This window comes from Somniosus microcephalus, chromosome 1 (assembly GCF_052327205.1).
Source record: "Somniosus microcephalus isolate GS21.2 chromosome 1, FLI_Smic_1.0, whole genome shotgun sequence".
Lineage (NCBI taxonomy): Eukaryota > Metazoa > Chordata > Chondrichthyes > Squaliformes > Somniosidae > Somniosus > Somniosus microcephalus.
In genome coordinates this window covers 379,862,257-379,883,032 of record NC_140987.1, presented here as the reverse complement: position 1 = coordinate 379,883,032, position 20,776 = coordinate 379,862,257, and the positions used below count along the sequence as shown (strand labels likewise).

Below are 20,776 nucleotides of genomic sequence, written 5' to 3'. Positions count from 1 at the left end.
TTCGCCGTCATTTCGCCTTTGAAACTGACCGCAATGCGCAGCCTAATGCGGAAATCCTAAAGTTTTGGTCTGTCATTCACTGCTCCTCCACAGACTTCCCTGTGCCCCCACCCCAACAGAGCCAGCAATCAGTGAAATTTCTCAAATCATCGAAACTGACGAAAACGTCGGCTCTTCCGCAGTAATTACGCTGTTAAATACCCCATTAAAAGTTAGTCCCAAAGGGATGAGATGTAACTGGGGTTTTAACAGCATATTGACTGCTAAACAAAGGTTGCAGCCCTGAAAAACTCATTAAAATTTTGTGCAGTTAAATTTATCCATTTTAATAAAAATTAAAAATTTCAAGAAACTGTTCATATTTATTTCAGGTTTGCCTTATCCCCATGCGAGTCCCAATCTTTATTTCGCTCTCTCTAGCATTTTTAAAAGTTAGAATTTTAAGAGCTTATCCACTTACTGGCTCGTTGTCTGTGAGAATTCTGCATTTTGATTGGCTGCTTAGACAGCTTGTTGACTTCACAGTAACTCGCACTACAGGGATCCCACTATACTACGTTAATTTGAAGTACAAGTCAGAAAACCCAAACTTCTCAACACAGAGGTCGTGAGATCTTTGTGCAAAGCTTACTTTGGAGCCAGCAGCGAACGCCTTTGCTTCGCCGCTGATCGCAAATTCCGGGCCAATGTGTTACTAGGAACTCTAAACTCATTCACTGCATACAACAATTTCAGTATTGCTTTCGTAAGCGTGCATTGGCACACACAAGTTACATAGTACACAAACTGAACTAACTTCTAAAAAATCATTTTGGGGTTCTACAAGAGTTAGAGAAATGAAAAAGTGCATCAAGTGTACCCAGCTGCCAATGTAGCCTAAACGCATGACAGATGAATACGTGGCTAGAGGAATGGTGCGAGGGGGAGGGATTCAAATTCCTGGGACATTGGAACCGGCTCTGGGGGAGGTGGGACCAGTTCAAACCGGACGGTTTGCAACTGGGCAGGGCCAGGACCGATGTCCTAGGGGGAGTGTTTGCTAGTGCTCTGGGGGATGGTTTAAACTAAAATGGCAGGGGGTTGGGAACCTGAGCAGGGAGACAGAGGAAAGGGAAACAAGGATAAAAGCAAAAGATAGGAAGGAGAAAAACAAAAAGGTGGCAGTCAGAGAAATAAGTCTAAGAGCATTAAAAAAACAAGCCTGAAGGCCTTGTGTCTTAATGCGAGGAGCATTCGTAATAAGGTGGATGAATTAGCTGCGCAAATAGAGGTAAACGAATATGATTTGACTGGGATTATGGAAACATGGCTCCAGGGTGGCCAGGGCTGGGAACTCAACATCCAGGGTTATTCAATATTCAGGAAAGATAGGCAAAAAGGAAAGGGAGGTGGAGTAGCATTGCTGGTTAATTAACACAATTGCAAGGATATTAGCTCTGATGTGGAATCTGTATGGGTAGAACTGAGAAATACCAAGGGGCAGAAAACATTAGTGGGAGTTGTATACAGACCCCCAAACAGTAATGCTGAGGTTGGGGGTGGCATTAAACGGGAAATTAGAGACGCGTGCAATAAGGGCACAGCAGTTATCATGGGTGACTTTAATCTACATATAGATTGGGCTAACCAAATTAGTAACAATACTGTGGAGGAGGAATTCCTGGAGTGTTTACGGGATGGTTTCCTGGACCAGTATGTCGAGGAACCAACCAGAGATCAGGCCATCTTAGACTGGGTATCATGTAACGAGAAAGGATTAATTAGCAATCTTGTTGTACGAGGCCTCTATGATCGAATTCTTCATTAAGATGGAAAATGAAGTAGCTGACTCAGAGACTAGGGTCCTGAATTTAAATAAAGGAAACTACGATGATCTGAGGCGCGAGTTGGGTAGGATTGATTGGGGAATGTCACTCAAAGGGTTGACGGTGGATAGGCAATGGCAAACATTCAAAGACCATATGGATGAACTACAGAATTTGTTCATCCCAGTTTGGCATAAAAATAAAACAAAAAAGGTGACTCAACCGTGGCTAACAAGGGAAATTAGAGATAGCATAAGATCCAAGGAGAGGACATATAAATTGGCTAGAAAAGGCAGTAAACCTGAGGATTGGGAGCAGTTTAGGATTCAACAAAGGAGGACAAAGGGATTAATTAAGAAGGGGAACATTGAATTTGAGTGTAAGCTTGCAGGGAACATAAAAACTGACTGTAAAAGCTTTTATAGATATGTGAAGAGAAAAAGATTGGTGAAGTCAAGCGTGGGTCCCTTGCAGTCAGAATCAGGGGAATTTATAATGGGGAACAAAGAAATGGCAGACCAATTAAATACATATTTTGGTTCTGTCTTCACAAAGGAGGACACTAATAACCTCCCAGAGATGTCGCGGAACATAGGGTCTGATAAAAGGGAGGAACTGAAAGAAATCAGTATTTGTAGGGAAATGGTGTTAGGGAAATTGATGGGATTGAAGGCGGATAAATCCCTAGGGCCTGATAATCTACATCCTAGGGTACTTAAGGAAGTGGCATTAGAAATAGTAGATGCATTGCTGATCATCTTCCAACATTTGATGGAATCTGGAACAGTACCCATGGATTGGAGGGTAGCTAATGTTACCCCACTATTCAAAAAAGGTGGTAGAGAGAAAACGGAGAATTACAGACATCGGTAGTGGGGAAAATGCTAGAGTACATTATAAAAGATGTAATAGCAGAGCACTTGGAAAACAGTGACAGGATCGGACAAAGTCAACATGGATTTACAAAAGGTAAATCGTGCTTGACTAATCTACTGGAATTTTTTGAGGATGTAACTGGTAAAATATATAAGGGAGAACCAGTGGATGTGGTGTATTTGGACTTTCAGAAGGCTTTTGATAAGGTCCCGCATAAGAGATTAGCGTGTAAAGTTAAGGCACATGGGATTGGGGGCAAGGTATTGACTTGGATAGAGAACTGGTTGGCAGACAGAAAGCAAAGAGTTGGAATAAACGGGTCTTTTTCCGAGTGGCAGGCAGTGACTAGTGGGGTACCGCAGGGATCGGTCCTTGGACCCCAGCTATTCACAATATATATTAATGATCTAGACAAGGGAACTAGATGTAATATCTCCAAATTTGCAGATGACACAAAGCTGGGTGTGTGTGTGTGCTGTGAGGAGGATGCTGAGAAACTCCAGGATGATTTGGACAGGTTGGGTGATTGGGCAAAAGCACGGCAGATGCAATATAACGTGGATAAATGTGAGGTTATCCACTTTGGTGGCAAAAATAGGAAGGCAGATTATTATATGAATGGCAATAGATTGGGAGAAGGAGAAGTGCAACGAGACCTGGGTGTCCTTGTGCACCAGTCACTGAAGGTAAGCATGCAGGTGCAGCAGGCGGTTAAGAAGGCAAATGGTATGTTGGCCTTCGTAGCGAGAGGGTTTGAGTACAAGAACAAGGATGTCTTGCTGCAGTTGTACAGGGCCTTGGTGAGACCACATCCTGAGTATTGTGTGCAGTTTTGGTCGCCTTATGTGAGGAAGGATGTTCTTGCCATGGAAGGAGTTCACGAAGATTCACCAGGCTGATACCTGGGATGGCAGGAATGACGTATGAGGATTGGGCTTGTACTCGCTGGAGTTTAGAAGAATGAGGGGATCTCATTGAAACTGATAAATTCTGATAGGACTGGACAGACTAGATGCAGGAAGGATGTTCCCGATGGTCGGGGAGTCCAGAACCTGGGGTCACAGTCTAAGGATAAGGGGTAGGCCATTTAGGACAGAAATGAGGAGGAATTTCTTCACCCAGAGAGTGGTGAACCTGTGGAATTCTCTACCACAGAAGGCAGTAGAAGCCAATTCATTAAATATATTCAAGGAGGAGTTGGATATATTTCTTAAGGCTAAAGGGATCCAGGGGTATGGGGAGAAAGCAGGGACCGGGTACTGAAACTGGATGATCAGCCATGATCGCATTGAATGGCGGAGCAGGCTCGAAGGGCCGAATGGCCTACTCCTATCTTCTATGTTTTTATGATAATGAGAACGCGCAAATTTTCTTGCAATTTACCATTCAAACCCCCACTTTCTGCCACAAACTCGTTATTCTGTGAGGCCCTGTAGTCGTTTTTCAGCATCACATCAGCAAAGATAAACTGGAAGTCGTCAAACAAGAGTGGTTCTGTGAGAAGAAAATAAGGTGCGTGATTCTTCAGTTGATAATTGAACCTCAGCATTCAGGTGATTAACAAGCCATTTGACCTTTATCTAAAATCCTCCAATGTATACTGCCACACAAACTACTCCCACCCATTTGCTATCCTCTACTGCGCCAGTCTCTACTAAGTTCAAATATTTTCAGAAACTTTGTTTTTCCTCCTGTAAATTCTACAGCTGTCCCCAGTATTTTACGATTGTGACAGCAGCAGTCCAATCAACTGTGAATGTCATCATCTGAATATTCAGCTACACGTCTGTAGATTACGATGACAAAGCACAAAAGGATAAGAAGTACGCACCAGGAGGAGATGCGTGACAGGGATAAGCAAACCATGGCAGTTCTTTCCAAAACTACCTGCCTGTTGATGTGAACGTTGCTCATCCAGGCACTCTAAATTTTAAAAAGAAAATGGGTAAAACAAAAGTAGTACATTTAGAGCCTGAGTTCAGGAGAAGTCGTTGGGGGCAAAGTGCCATTTTTGTATGTGTAAATTGTTTTACTGATATTTGATCAGGACCAGGTGAATGTCATATTTGATTATCCTTCACTCTGTAAAGATACAATTATATTTAGTCCCTTGGTTTGTAATACTAACATTTATCCGTACTTGATTAAATGATCAAATTAGATCATCTTGAAGCAATGATTTCTTCCTCTTGTATTTATAATGCTGGTTCCACTCTTCATATACATCCACTCACAAAACTTTACTGCAAAGAATATGAGACTCTCAAATTTTGCTGACCATGAATAGAATGCACCCTGCAGAAAAGCTCAAATACCACACCAGATGGGAGGGACTTGGAGACTAACTCTGTAAAATTTACCAATGACTGTTTTGTTGCAAAATCTATTACACTAACTTTCTGAAGAGTGCAGTAGCATTTCACTTGTCAAAAGATTATTCCAATTTTCCCCCAAAATACACTACAGATTAAAGAGTTCATTCATTGTTTTCTCCAAATCAGTTTTACAAGACAAAATGATTTTTGCAGTTGTATAAAGGATCCATTTTGAAAATGTGCAGTTTTCAGTACCAATATGACTAAACTAATAAAGATGAGTCAGAAATATTTTGACAATTCTAAAATAAACACATTTTCAAAACATTTTTCCTGGTGTGGAATTGTATCAACATGCCAACCCTGAGACTGTGAATAATTCAATAAAACTACATTGTTCAGCCAAAGTAGTGAATACACAAAGTACCTAGGATGTACTTGAACATAGAGCTGAATGCAAGCGCTTGCAGTCTTCAAAATGCACATTGGTTAGGCAACACTGACCGCAATGATTTTCAATTTAGAATTCCAACATGAAGGAGAGTCAGAAACATGTACTGGGCCCAAAAATATTTCTTAATTCGTATCTGGCTCGGAATTAACCTTAAAACTGCATTTCTTCTAAAATATTACTGGTGCAGGAAAGCTACCGTTAATATTGTATCTAAATGTTTTTGAAATTAATACGCACATCCCAACATATTAAAGGATAAATGTCTTCAAAAATAAGAAATGGACTACTCACTGTTTACATGCCAGACAAAATAGAACCCAACTTTGTCAATTTCACTTTCCTGAATTACTTGCATTGCACTTACGTAGAAATTTGTCGGTTTCTGTGCCAATCTTGTTGTCGAGAACTTAGGCCGAAATTTCCTGCAGATCTCATTTGCCTATGCCATGTAAAAACCAGCAAATGCAATAGGGGTGGCAGCGAGCACATTGCTGTCTTCTGCCATGATGTCTCACTCTGAGCTGCTCCTCATTATGATGCAGAACAGGGGCATGTCCATTCCCGCTGCTGCAGGGTCCTTTTGAAAGCATGAGGGGAAAGGGGGCCCTAAAAATTTGGGGACTGAGACTGACAGCTCTTGTTAAATATAGTGCATGTCTCAGTAAGAAAAATGCAAAAATAGAAATAATGCAGAAAATCACCATCAAACTTTAGAAATCTCACTTGCGGGTGACTTCGAACGGTACCACGCCTAACATTTGGGGCGTAATCTCGGAAACTCGGGTGAACTGGTTAATTGTATGCAGGGTGGTGCTATGTAAATGAGTGGAAGAGGGTTTTGGCAGACATCTCGGAAGCAGTTTAAACTATCGAGGAAATTTGCGTGCAACGATGTTCCAGCAAAAAGCCAGCGTAAATCAGTTACCCATGGATTTCCTTGGAAAAACCCTGTGCAACACTGCTCTTTGCCAATACTTTCCAGGAAATTCCGAGTCAATGTTTTAACTGATTTCAAATTGAACAACCAACTTACTACAAAACTGGAGAGTTATGGGATAAAGATTTCATAATCAAAATTGGAATCTCAGTACAATTCATGATGCCACTTTCTACTCTAACTGAAATGTTGATTATTATATTCGGGTAGTCTTATCCCACTTAGGTACAAACAGGTCATTATTGCAGAATATTCTATTGTGAACTAATGTCTGGTTAGAACAAATTAATAATCTGCTGGAGCTGAATCTTGAACATTTTGTTGATCTTTCAAATACAAATCTGATCATCTGAATGATTTAGTTAAATTAAATTAATTCTTTATCTCCACAAGGACCAGCACTTTCATAACTATGCCAGCAAATGTAAATTTAAAGTAATAGCTTGTGTCTTGGAGCCTGACTCTACAAACATTTACTGCAATTTCTCAAACATAAGAAGCACCTGTGCATAGCCTGCACATATTGTACATGCAATATAATTTGCCATATGACATGTGCATGCATATTCAATGCCTACAAAATTGCTATAGAATCTTGCCAAGTCAGGCCCCTCATGATCAAGCAGAATTGTTCATGTCGACAGGTTTGTATCTTGGCAGAGACCAGCTCTGTGAAAAGGCTACCTGGGGAAAAACTTGGAACATTACGTATCCTTAAAAGGTAGTGCATTCATACAGCAGAATCAGAGAGGGTAAAGGAGATGATGTAGTTTCATTTGCATAGCAATAACCAACAGCAAAAAAGATGCAGAGTGACAAAAAAAGGAAGGGAATGGGGCACAAATGAAAAAATTGCATAACATTCATCTTGAATGATCTCTGCATTTCACATGACTTTTAAGTAGGTAATGTTAAAATGGCCAGTCACAAACACTAATGAATGCCTAATTACAGATTAATCAGTTGCTAAGAAGCATATTCTTCATCAGTTCAACATGACACTTTTGTTTATTTGTTTTAGTTGCTTGAACTGTTCCTTAGTCTAATTATGAAAGTAGCCAAAATTGCAATTAATCTTTGAATTTTTACATGTTCAGCAGTGGGAATTAAGCACATCATGTTTTAATTTTTAAAAATCTGTTGCAGGAATAACATTGGAACCACACAAGAAACCCTATTCAGAGCACATAAATACAACACTGGCATGATTTTTGCAACATTTTAATCACTTTTGTTTACATAAGCATTAAATGAGGTGTATTTTCACAGGTTATTGCACAGTATATGTTTTTGATATTGGACACATTACTCATGGAAAATAGTACCTTGAGCTGCAAAACATCTGCTGTTCCATCACATATCATTACAGGCCTATTTGATTTTCCACTGAGAAAATTGTTTGCACCTGCCACTGCTTTCTGAAGTATATTCATAACATAACATTAGCACTTAATATTTTTTTCCAGTAAACAATATTTCAAAATGTTGAATGGTTTGTACATTTCTTGTCAAAAGAAATATTTTCCACCATTTATCATGAATGAGTTGTGCCCAATTCCTTGGGCAGAGTACCACTGTGGTAAAAATGTTCGAGCAAGGCAAGCAGTAGCTTTGATTTCATATGCTTTATAACATCCACACATTTTTGGCGTAAATTATTTCAGCATTTGATCCCCGACTGTCCTGAAGATAGACAACATTTTGCTTTTAATTAGTGTGAATAAACCTCAACATTAGTCCCTTTTTGGGGGGGGGGGGGGGGGGGGGCAGAAGGGAGAAGAGAGAAAATACTAACAGCAGGTGGATGAATATAGATCCATTTGTCAGGAGTGCTTCACATAATATAGCATTTGCTTAGATAACTTACTGAAAGGTTGCCTGCTGAATTAGGATGCTCAATTATGTTCGAGTGTCGTAGTGTGTAAAGGCTGCCCTCTATAATTCCACTGTATAATATAGTAATAGTATTTTTCAGTTTGCTTTGATATAATTTGGGAAAAATATCCACGGTAATTATTTTGATTTTTTTTTAAAATATATTATTCTGCATCCTTTGGCATTTCTGTCCCATTAGTGCTACACTTCAGAGTTTGAGCGTCAGGGTTGGACATTTCTGATTCTCTATCCATTTCATTAATATCCAATGATTCACTGGCTTCTTCCACTTTATCGTTACCACCTCCTGTGGGATCAGATTCTGCGTTTGTATTATCTTTTACTTCAGCTGCTTCTGACTCTGTAGGAGTTCCAAAACCAGCATTTTCTGGTTGTGCACCATCACTATCATAAATAATGTCTTCAGGGTTTGGGGCAGTGGGACAGAACTCTTCCCCAGGATAGAGCTGATGAAAGATAGCTTCCGCCTAGTAAAAAGAGACAGCAAGAAGGCATTGTGAACATTGATCTGAACACTAAACAAAACCATTAATCTTAAAGAATACAGTTTATAAATGGAGATTAGCTCAGTGCATAAATACAGTGCCCAGTGTGGTAGAAAGAACGAACTTGCATTGAAATGACATATTTCACAACCTCAGGACGTCCCAAAGTGCTTCACAGCCAATTAAGTACTTTTGAAGTTGTAATGTAAGAAAATGCGGCAGCCATTTTCTGCACACCTTGAATATTGCCATGGGATATTTTATGTCCACTTGAGGAGGCAGACAGGACCTCGGTTTAATGTCTCATCTGAAAAAGACGGCTCCTCCTGACAGTGCAGCACTCCCTCGGTACTACGCTGAAGTGTCAACCCAGATTACATCCTCAAGTCTCTGGACGGTGGCTTGAATCCATCACCTTCGGACATGGAGTCAAGGCTGACACCAGTGACGTAAACCAGAATGACTGGATAGGTCTCCGGTTCAGTCAGCGAGCTACGCTCATCTCAGCAAGGATGTTAGTAAAGATGTTCTATTTATCCTCAGCACCTCTGTGATGGTGATGGAGCAGAGCAGGGCAGTGGGAGAGAAGAGTCAAGGTTCCCCGCTACCACTTGCTATTTAGGGAAACTTGATGAAAATTCTTGACTAGCCCACTGACACTCAGTAGCCAGGTTTACACAATCAATTTCCACTTGGGCAAGGTATCAGAGGGAAATCAGCACTCGTGGACTATAAACCAGCATTCAAAAGGAGGCGAAAAAAAAGAGATACACATTAAACATATCACACACAACTCGAAATATTCCTGTTAGTCATATATATCACTGTTAGTTGAAGGAATCGTATATAAAGATATTATTATGTTGGCCCCAAGCTTTATTTGTTGAGCCATACATTTATTGAAAATAAATAATTCACAACTCAGTGTTTGGCATCAGAGAGGGTTCCTCAAAGTGTCTTCCTAGACCAAACATGAATTCTGAGGATGAGTGCTGTGTTTACATAGCAGCACAGAAGATGAGTGTGTGTGCTTATAAAGGTATGTCGATGATGATAAGTTGTATTTATATAGTATCTTTAAAGTAGACAAACGCTTCACAGAGACATAAGAAAAAAAAAGTGATTGCTACCAACAACCAAAAGCTGCTTCCTGTGCATAAATCTGTGGTGATTTAATTATTAATGTATAACAATATCATATCACATAAATCTGTGGAGCTCTGGGTTGGTTTAATAATAACGTATAATATCATCGCTGGTTGGTTTAATATTAATGTATAATAATTTGGCGGGGGGAGGGATATGGAGATTTATTTGTACGGAGTGCGAGCTCCGTGTGAAGGGAAAGAAGAAAATTAATTGCTATTGGGGAATATCAGTTCATTAACCGTAATCCCTCTGTTGTGTTACAACCCCAAATTGCACTTCTAACCGAGACCACAATAGCGGCTCCGTCACTGTTCGGCTTCTTCCACCAGGAGTCTCGGCTCCGGTTTAGCTCCCGCTATGGCTCCTGCGAAAAAGGATCAATCCAGAATCTGATATTACTTGTACAAAGATTGAGCTCGAATATCTGCTGTGAATTGGCCTTTATTCCAAACCGTTACATGTCGAAAGAGAACAGAAAATAAACTCACATTTGGACCGGAAGAGTCTGGAATTAGTGACGGGCAATGTGGAGACTCCGCAGTTGTAAAGAGAGAGACTGTAATATCTTGAGACAAAAAAATTGAACTGCACATGCGCAACCAATTAATTTCATTGGCAGCGGTCGTGTCCAAGAAAAAATGGACGGCAAGCCAAAGAGGGAGAAATTAGGAGGGGTGACTAAAACCTTAGCTAAAGGGGTGAGTTTTAAGGAGGGTCTTAAAGGAGAAGAGGGGGTGCAGAGGTAAAGGGATTTATTGAGGGAATTCAAGAGTCAAGGCAACTAAAGGTACAATCGCCAATGGTGGGTAAAAGGAAGAATGGATGCATAATAGGCTTGACTCAGAGGATTGGGAAAAATGGGGGGGTAGAAAAGAGAGGGAAAGATTAGGGGTAGAGGATATTCCAGAGTTAGAGAGGTGTGAAGCATTGGAGGGATCTAAACACAAGATTGAGAATTACAAATTTTAGATGTTGTGGAACTGGGAGCAAATGCAGATCAGCAAGGATTGGGAAGATGGGTGCAACATAGAATATGGGCAGCAAAGTTTTTGATGAGCTGAAGTTTACAAGACGATATTTGCACCTCAATGCATAGCTCCTGGAGGATGTGCATGATGTTTTTATCTGGGGTAATCAAGCATGCTTTGAAGGATAAGGAAAAATGAAGGGCTAGCTCCTCAGAGATATGGGCTCTGTAATGCTATTGTTTCTAATCACGTCTTTGCACAACCACATTATACTAGTGGACAACAGATACAACAAGCACATGGGGGGGGGGGGGGGAAGCATGCCCTCATTGAGCAAACATTAGGGGTACTAAGGCCACCTGTACCATGTCCAGTTTTAAGTTGGAACAGGATGGCGACGGTGCAAAGCAACCAAGAGCAGCAAACAAGCCACTATAGGCAGAACACACAAGTAAGGAGCTGGTTGTCCAGTTCTTCCACTGAGCTCCACAATTGAACATATTAATCATAGAACTGCTAGTTTCTTCACCTGTTTACTGCACACCATTGCATGTATTTTACCTTTATTTTAGGACAATTAACTTTCTGCAGATTGAAGACTGCAAGAGGTGTTCAAAGTGAATACATTTTATTTAGTGTTTCATTGCATATGTTTTTGCAGTTTCAGTTTTACTTTTGGCGCTATAAACCTCTGTCTATTGATTGTTAACATACTACCCTAATTGAAGGCATGCTGCTGCAGAGTGGTTACGTAGCCAACTGCAAGAGATATAGAAGGCCAATTTGTATCTACTACTCACCTTAATGCAAATAAAGTTTCCCGGCCCCACTAATATTTTTACAGCCATCCTACATCGGACCCTGCACCCTGAACCCAAACTGTTTCCATCTCGATTTGTTTTATCATCCTCTTTGGCACATGCCCAAGCCCCAACACCATCCAAGCTCCAGTCAATTTTTAACTCCCCGATGTTTTTCTTGATCTGGTATTTTTTTAACCCCATTTCTTTTCAAATTCCCCAATTTCCCTTTCTAAATTTCCCACTTGCTTTTTTGTAGTCAGCCTATTCTGCTTTTTCTTCCTAACTGCCATCACACTCTTCAACTCTGAATTGTAACTTTTAAAAAGAAACGCTCATTGTTTAACATCCAATTATGCTGTTTCTGAGACTGTTCAGGTGGGACACAAGAGATCTCATAACATTATTCAAAAAGTAGCATGGGAGTTCTCCCAGTGTCCTGCCCAACATTTATCCTTCAACCAAAAGCACCAAAAAAAGATTAACTAGCCATTTATTTCATTTGCTATTTGCGGGACTTTAACATCTGCAAACTGGCTTCTATAATTGCTTTCTTAACTACAGTAATGACACTTCAGAAAAGTAATTCAATGGCTCTGAAGTTCCTTGGCACACCCTGAAAGCAGGAAAGGCACAAAGTAAGCACTTTATTTTAGGTATTTTTGAATCTCACTGTACCTGCTTAACAGACTGCTCAAATCCAAGAGCAGCATCAGGTCCACAACAGACAGATACATTACTGGGAAGGCCTTCATATCTGCTTCTGTCAACTGCAGATGTATCTTTCACATTGAAATATAAAGCCCAAAGCACTCTAGGTTTCTCTTCCACGTCACATTCATTACAATCTGAAGAAGAAAATAAGCAATCATATTTGAAGTCAAACAGACCATCTTACGTACAGGTACAATGTATATTAGAAGGGCCTGACATCATGTGTAGGTAACTTAATAAATCTAAGCTATAATATTTGCTAAGTTTATTTAAAGCGGACCTGGAAGGAGTCGGCAGCAGGGGAGGCAGGCACAAATCTGGCGAATTCCAAAATAACAGCAAAAATAAGGCGTGTCATCACAGGACTGCAGGTAGGTGATTGGTGGGTGAGTATTAGTGTTTTGTTGTCTCTAAAGTAACTAGATAAACTAATTAATATAACTATAAATAATCGTGTGAATAAAGACTTTGAGAGAGAAGCGGCCGGAGATGAAGGTAGGCCCAACATTGAAGACTCTTAGTCTTCAGTTCATTTCTGTAAGTAAGTTAGCCGATTAAATAGAGACTTGGCAGGGCACCTCAGTCCTGCGGAATGCACATCCTGTGCCATGTGGGAAATCAAGGACGCTTCCCGTGTCCTGGACAACCACATGTGCAGGAAGTGTCGTCGGCTGGAGAAGCTCGAGCTCCAGGTTTCGGAGCTTGAGCAGGTGCTGGTGTCACTGCTGTGTATCTATGAGGCTGAGAGCTACGTGGATAGCACATTTCAGGAGGTGGTCAATCCGCAGCTTAAGAGTGTACAGGCAGAGAGGGAATGGGTGACCGTCAGACAGAAGAGGAGGACCAGGCAGGTAGTGCAGGAGTCCTGAGTGCATCTCGCTCTCCAACCAGTATTCAGCACGGTTCCGCTGGAGTACAGCCAGAGCCAAGTCCACGGCACCACGGGTGGCTCAGCGGCAGGAGGAGCAAGATTGGGAAGGCAATAGTGGTAAAGGATTCAATAGTTAGGAGACCGAAGAGGTGTTTCTGCGGCCGCAGATGTGACTCCAGGATGGTATGTTGCCTCCCTGGTGCCAGGGTTAAGGATGTCACAGAGTGGCTGCAGAACATTCCAATCAGTACCAACGACATAGGTAGAAAGAGGGATGAGGTCTTGCAGGCAGATTTTAGGAAGCTAGGAAAGAGTAAAAAGTAGGACCTCAAAAGGTAGTAATCTCTGGATTACTCCTGGTGCCATGCGCGAGTGAGTATAGAAATAGAAGAATAGAGCAGATGATTGCGTGGCTGGAGAGTGTGTGCAGGAGGGAGGGCTTCAGATTCCTGGGGCATTGGGGCCGGTACTGGGGGAGGTGGGACCTGTACAGGCCAGACGGGTTGCACCTCAACAGAGCCGGGACCAATATCCTCGCGGGGGTTGTGCTAATGCTGTTGGGGAGGGTTTAAACTAAGTTGGCAGGGGGATGAGCACCAGGATGTAGCATTAGAAAGGAGAACCAAAGGGCACAAAGAATTGGGAGAGACGGATAGCACTAAAGGAAGAAATAGTAAGATATTAGGTGGGGTCAGACTAAGAACACAGGATGGTCTAAGATAGTTTTACAGTGTATGTATGTGAATGCATGAAGCATAGTAATCAAGGTTGGTGAGCTGCAGGTGCAAATAGCCACATGGGAATAGGATGTTGTGGCAATAACAGAGGCTTGGCTCAAAAAAGGGCAGGATTGGGTATTAAATATTCCTGGATATAAGGTGTTCAGGAAAGATAGGGAAGGAAAGGTAGGTGGTGGTGTGGCAGTATTGCTAAGGAGAATCTATATGGCTAGAATTAAGAAATAATAGCGATGCCATTACACTACTAGGTGTATTCTATAGGCCACCAACTAGTAAGGATATGGAGGAGCAAATTTGCAGGGAAATTACAGAGAAGTGCAAGAACTATAGAGTAGTGATAATGGGGGACTTCAATTATCCTAATATAGACTGGGATAGTAATAGTGTAAAGGGCAGAGAGGGGGAAGAATTTCTGAAGCGTGTTCAGGAGAACCTTCTGGATCAGTATGTTTCCGGCCCAACGAGGAAGGAGGCATTGCTGGATCTGGTTCTAGGAATGAAGTAGGTCAAGCGGAGCAAGTGTTAGTAGGTGAACATTTAGGGAACAGTGATCATCGTATAAGATTAGGTTTACATTAGCTATGGAAAAGGACAGGGAGCAAATTAAGAGTAAAAATCCTTAATTGGATGAAGGTCAATTTCAGTGGGATGAGAACAGATCTGGTCCGGGTAAATTGGAATCAAAGATTGGCAGGCAAAACTGTAATGGAACAATGGGCTGCCTTTAAAGAGGAAATCATTTGGGTACAGTCGAGATACATTCCCACTAGGGGGAAAGGTAGGGAAACGAAAGTCAGAGCTCCCTGGATGACGAAAGAGAGAGAGAGAGAGAGAGAGAGCGAGCGTAAGATGAAGCAGAAAAAGAGCGCATATGAGAGATGTCAGGTAGAGAATACATCTGAGAATCAGGCTAAATATAGAAAGTTCAGAGGAGAAGTGAAAAGAAAATAAGAGGGGCAAAGAGAGGGTATGAGAATAGAATGGCAGCTAACATAAAAGGTAATCCAAAAGTCTTCTATAGGCATATAAATAATAAACGGGTAGTAAGAGGAGGGGTGGGGCTGATTAGGGACCAAAGAGGAGACCTACGCATGGGGGCAGAGGGTATGGCTGAGGTGCTAAATGAGTACTTTGCATCGGTCTTCACCAAGGAAGAAGATGCTGCCATAGACATAGTGAAGGAGGAGGTAGAGGAGATACTGGATGGGATAAAAATTGATAAAGGAGGTACTAGAAAGGCTGGCTGCACTTAAAGTAGATAAGTCAACAGGACCAGATGGGATGCATCCTACAACGCTGAGGGAAGTGAAGGAAGAAATCACGGAGGTACTGGCCATAATCTTCCAATCCTCCTTAGATATGGGGGTGGTACCAGAGGACTGGAAAATTGCAAATATTGCAGCCTTGTTCAAAAGGGTGTAAAGATAAACTCAAACGACAGGCCGGACAGTTTAACCTCGGTAGTGGGGAAGCTTTTAGAAACAATAATCAGGGACAAAATTAAGTCACTTGGACAAGGGCGGATTAATTAAGGAAAGCCAGCACAGATTTGTTAAAGGCAAATTGTGTTTAACCAACTTGATCGAGTTTTTTGATGAGCTAACACAGAGAGGGTTGATGAGGGCAATGCAGTTGACGTAGTGTACATGGGTTTCCAAAAGGCGTTCGACAAAGTGCCAAATAGGCTTGCCAGCAAAGTTGAGGCCCATGGAATAAAAGGGACAGTGGCAGCATGGATACGAAATTGGCTAAGTGACAGGAAACAGAGTGTATTAGGGACGGGTTCCTTGAGCAGTATGTAACTGAACCAACCAGGGGGCAGGCAATTTTAGATCTGGTCCTGTGTAATGAGACAGGATTAATAAAAAATTTCCGAGTAAAGGATCCCCTAGGAATGAGTGACCATAATATGGTTGAATTCCAAATTCAGTTGGAGGGTGAGAGAGTTGGATCTCAAACCAGCGTACTGAGCTTAAATAAAGGAGACTATGAAGGTATGAGAGTAGAATTGACTAAAGTGGACTGGGAAAACAGATTAAAGTGTAAGACGGTACAAGGGCAGTGGTCTACATTCAAGGAGATATTTCACATCTGTCAAGATAAATATATTCCACTGAGGAAAAAGGGGAGTAAAAGACAAGACAGCCATCCGTGGCTTAGTAAAGTAATAAAGGATAGTATCCGACTGAAAACAAGGGCATATAAAGTAGCCAAATCTAGTGGGAGGATGGAAGACTGGGAAGCATTTACAAGCCAGCAAACAATAACTAAAAGATTAATTAAGAAAGGGAAGATAGATTATGAAAGTAAGCTAGCAAAAAATATATAAACAGATAGCAAGAGTTTCTACAGCTATATAAAAAAGAAAAAAGGGAACGTTGGTCCCTTAAAGGATGAGACCAGGAAACTAGTGGTGGGGAACATGGAGATGGCAAAGACGCTGAACAAATATTTTTAAAAAAAAATCAGTCTTTACAGTAGAGGACACTGAAAATATCCCAACACTGGACAAACAGGGGGCAATTGGGGGGGGGAGGAGCTAAACACGATTAAAATCACTAAGGAGATGGTACTCAGTAAAATAATGGGACTTAAGGCGGATAAATCGCCCGGACCAGATGGCCTACATCCTAGGGTCTTGAGAGAAGTGGCGGTCGGGATTGTGGATGCATTGGTGATTATTTTCCAAAACTCCCTGGACTCAGGAAAGGTCCCAGCAGATTGGAAAACTGCTAATGTAACACCCTTATTTAAGAAGGGAAGTAGACAAAAAGCTGGAAACTATAGGCCAGTTAGCCTAACATCTGTGGTTGGCAAAATGTTGGAGTCCATTATTAAGGAAACAGTAACAGAGCATTTGGATAAACATAATTTAATAGGACAGAGTCAGCATGGTTTTATGAAGGGGAAGTCATGTTTGACAAATTTGCTCGAATTCTTTGAGGACGTAACATACAGGGTGGATAAAGGGGAACCAGTGGATGTAGTGTATTTGGACTTCCAAAAGGCATTTGACAAGGTTCCACACAAAAGATTACTGGTCAAGATAAAAAAAATCACAGGATTGGGGGTAATATACTGGCATGGGTGGAAGATTGGCTACCTAACAGAAAACAGAGAGTTGGGATAAATGGTTCGTTCTCGGGCTGGCAATCAGTAACTAGTGGTGTTCCGCAGGGGTCAGTGCTGGGACCCCAACTCTTTACAATCTATTAACGATTTGGAGGAAGGGACCGAGTGCAACATATCTAAGTTTGCTGACGATACAAAGATGGGAGGGAAAGCAGTGAGTGAGGAGGACATAAAAAACCTGCAAAAGGACATAGACAGGCTAAGTGAGTGGGCAGAGATTTGGCAGATGCAATATAATGTTGGAAAGTGTGAGGTTATGCACTTTGGCAGAAAAAATCAAAGAGCAAGTTATTATCTAAATGGAGAGAAACTGCAAAGTGCTACAGTACAAAGGGATCTGGGGGTCCTGGTGCATGAAACACAAAAAGTTAGTATGCAGGTGCAGCAGGTGATCAGGAAGGCCAATGGAATCTTGACTTTTATTGCAAGGGGGATGGAGTATAAAAGCAGGGAAGTCTTGCTGCAGTTATACAGGGTATTGGTGAGGCCACACCTGGAATACTGCGTGCAGTTTTGGTTTCCATATTTAAGAAAAGATATACTTGCTCTCGAGGCGGTTCAGAGAAGGTTCACTCGGTTGATTCGGGAGATGAGGGTTGACGTATGAGGAAAGGTTGAGTAGGTTGGGCCTCTACTCATTGGAGTTCAGAAGAATGAGAGGCGATCTTATCGAAACATATAAGGTTGTGAGGGGGCTTGATCGGGTGGATGCGGTGAGACGAGAACTAGGGGGCATAATCTAATAAGGGGCTGCCCTTTCAAAACTGAGATGAGGAGAAACTTCTTCACTCAGAGGGTAGTAAATCTATGGAATTTGCTACCCCAGAGAGCTGTGGAAGCTGCAACATTAAATAAATTTAAAACGGAGATAGACAGTTTCCTAGCAGATAAGGGAATTAGGGGTTATGGGGAGAGGGCAGGGAAGTGGACGGGAGTCCAGATTCGGATCAGCCATGATCCTATTGAATGGCGGAGCAGGCTCGAGGGGCCGTATGGCCTACTCCTGCTCCTACTTCTTATGTTCTTATGTCGTGGCGAACGGTTGTTTTTCCAGACTGGAGGAAAGTATACAGTGGTGTTCCCCAGGGTTAGTCCTAGTATCACTGCTTTTCTTGATATATATTAATGACTTGGATGTGGGTGCACAGGGCACAATTTCAAAATTTGCAGATGAAAAAACTTGGAAGTATAGTGAACAGTGAGGAGGATAGTGATAGACTTCAAGAGGCCATAGGCAAACTGGTGCAATGGGCAGACGCGTGGCAGATGAAATTTAACACAGAAAAGTGTGAAGTGATGCATTTTGGTAGAAAGAATGAGAGGAAATATAAAGTAAAGGGTACAATCCTAAAGGGGGTGCATGAAGAGAGACCTGGGGGTATATGTGCACAAATCGTTGAAGGTGGCAGGGGAGGTTGAGAAAGTGGTTTAAAAAGGGCTTACGGGATCCTGGGCTTCATTAATAGAGGTATAGTGTACAAAAGTGTGGAAATGATGATGAACCTGTATAAAACACTGGTTTGGCCTCAGTGGGAGTATTGTGTCCAATTCTGGGCACTGCACTTTCGAGAGGATGTGAAGACCTTGGAGAGGGGTGCAGAAAAGATTTACGAAAATGATTCCAGGGATGAGGGACTTCAGTTACGTGGATAGACTGGAGAAGCTGGGATTGTTCTCCTTAGAGCAGCGAAGAGTGAGAGGAGATTTGATAGAGGTGTTCAAAATCATGAGGGGTCTGGACAGAGTAGATGGAGAGAAACTGTTCCCGTTGGCAGAAAGGTCGAGAACCAGAGGACACAGATTTAAGGTGACTGGCAAAAGAACCAAAGGCGACATGAAGAAAAAACCTTTTTACGTAGTGAGTGGTTAGGATCTGGAATGCATTGCCCGAAAAGGGTGTTGGAGGCAGACTCAATCACAGCTTTCAAAAGGGGGTTGGATAAGTACCTGAAGGTAAAAAAAATTGCAGGGCTATGGGGGAAAGGGCGGGGGAGTGGGACTAGCTAAAGTGCTCTTGCAGAGAGCTGACACGGGCTCGACGGGCTGAAATGCCTTCTTCCGTGCTGTAACCATTCTATGATTCTAGAGTAATGGGTGCTTTTGGCAGAGAGGGGCCCAGTAGAGCTTGGTGTGGTCCAACCAGGTCTGAAAATAAATGGCTACGGCAGCTGTGTGCTATATATGCTCCATTTGTGTTCTTGAACTTGAGTGAGAGAAGATGAGGGCTGTACCAGAAAACGACCAGGTTGGGAGACAGCAAAGGTTTTGCTGGGGACAAGGGCAAAAGTAAGAGTAAGAGTAAGGCAGTGGCTAAGCAAATCAACAATGTACTAATGTGACAAATGGAGGTTGAAAATCTTGGCATTTGGGTGCGAAAGTGCAGTTCTAATTCACTTGGGGTAAACACAGAAGGAAGTGGAGTTAGATAGGTTTTTTTTTTTTTTTAATTCGTTCATGAGATCTGGGCATCGCTGGCATGGTCAGCATTTATTGCCCATCCCTAATTGCCCTCGGTGAGCTGCCTTCTTGGACCGCTGCAGTCCATGTGGCCATGTGGTGAAGGTACTCCCACAGTGCTGTTAGGGAGGGAGTTCCAGGATTTTGACCCAGTGACAATAAGGATCGGCAGAATAATTCCAAGTCAGGATGGTGTGGGACCTGGAGGGAAACTTGGGAGGTGATGGTGTTCCCATGCGCCTGCTGCCCTTGTCCTTCTAGGTGGTAGAGGTTGCAGGTTTGGGAGGTGCTGCCGAAGAAACCTTGGCAAGTTGCAGTAGTGGTATGTGAGTGGTGTAGGATCAAGGAAGTTGTCAGAGAGAGCGTAGTCAGTGATCAAGACAATAGGAGTAAAGTGGCTAAAGGAGTTTGCAAGCTCGAGGAGATAGCCATGAATATAGGTGGCTGTGTATATATGGATGGAGAGTCCAAGGAGCAGTGGTGATGGGGTGAGCAGACTGGGAAGGAGGTTGGTAAGGTTACCCGCAGTAGGCAAGCTAGGTAGGAAGGTCAATGGAGAGTAGATACAGTAGGGGATGCTGCTCATAAGGAGGCAGTGTGCTTATTCAAGCTTGGGATGATGGCAGGGGTATAGGAAGGTAGGGGAGTAGTGAAGGTTGAGATTGGAGGGGGCAAGAAACTGAGGGGGGATAAATAAAAGGTGGCATGACTAGGTAACAGGAAGAGGAGAGCTTGAAAAGAAAGTCCTAGGTGGTGAAATTCAACATCGGCAGGGACGCAAAATGTGCGGTAGTGAATCGGCCACCCGTTAAACACCCTGCCCAATTTTCCTTTCCATTAAAGTCACTGGAAAATAAAATCGAGCAGGGTGTATAACTGTCTGTCGATCTGTTACCGCCCATTTTATCACCCTGCCGAGGTTGAATTTCATTCCCCCCAGTATCTCAAGTAATGAAGGAAAACTCCATTTCCCATTCTTGTTTGAGAACAAGTATAGACCTTGAGTGATCTGTCTGCAGATTAAAGTTATGGTAACACAGGTAGAGACACAACAGTGCAAATGTCAGTTACCACCTTGCACTCTCACTTTTTTTCAATAAACGTTTCACATTAATTAGGAGAAAACAAGGGCGTGTTTATATTTTCATGCTCATTTTCTATTCTAAAAAAAAAATCA

General features: G+C 42.1%; 1 protein-coding gene across 1 annotated transcript in view; it reads right to left on the bottom strand.

The window, feature by feature from the left end:
- Positions 1-8,143: 8,143 nt before the first annotated feature.
- chm (CHM Rab escort protein) overlaps positions 8,144-20,776 on the bottom strand; it is a 156,877-nt gene continuing 144,244 nt past the window's right edge. Inside the window, exons 14-15 of the mRNA XM_085996136.1 lie at positions 12,364-12,533; positions 8,144-8,750 (exon numbers count right to left, since the gene is read on the bottom strand). Of these exons, the coding sequence (XP_085852262.1) occupies positions 8,427-8,750; positions 12,364-12,533 (494 nt within the window). The 3' untranslated portion in view covers positions 8,144-8,426. The remainder of the gene's footprint in view (positions 8,751-12,363; positions 12,534-20,776) is intronic.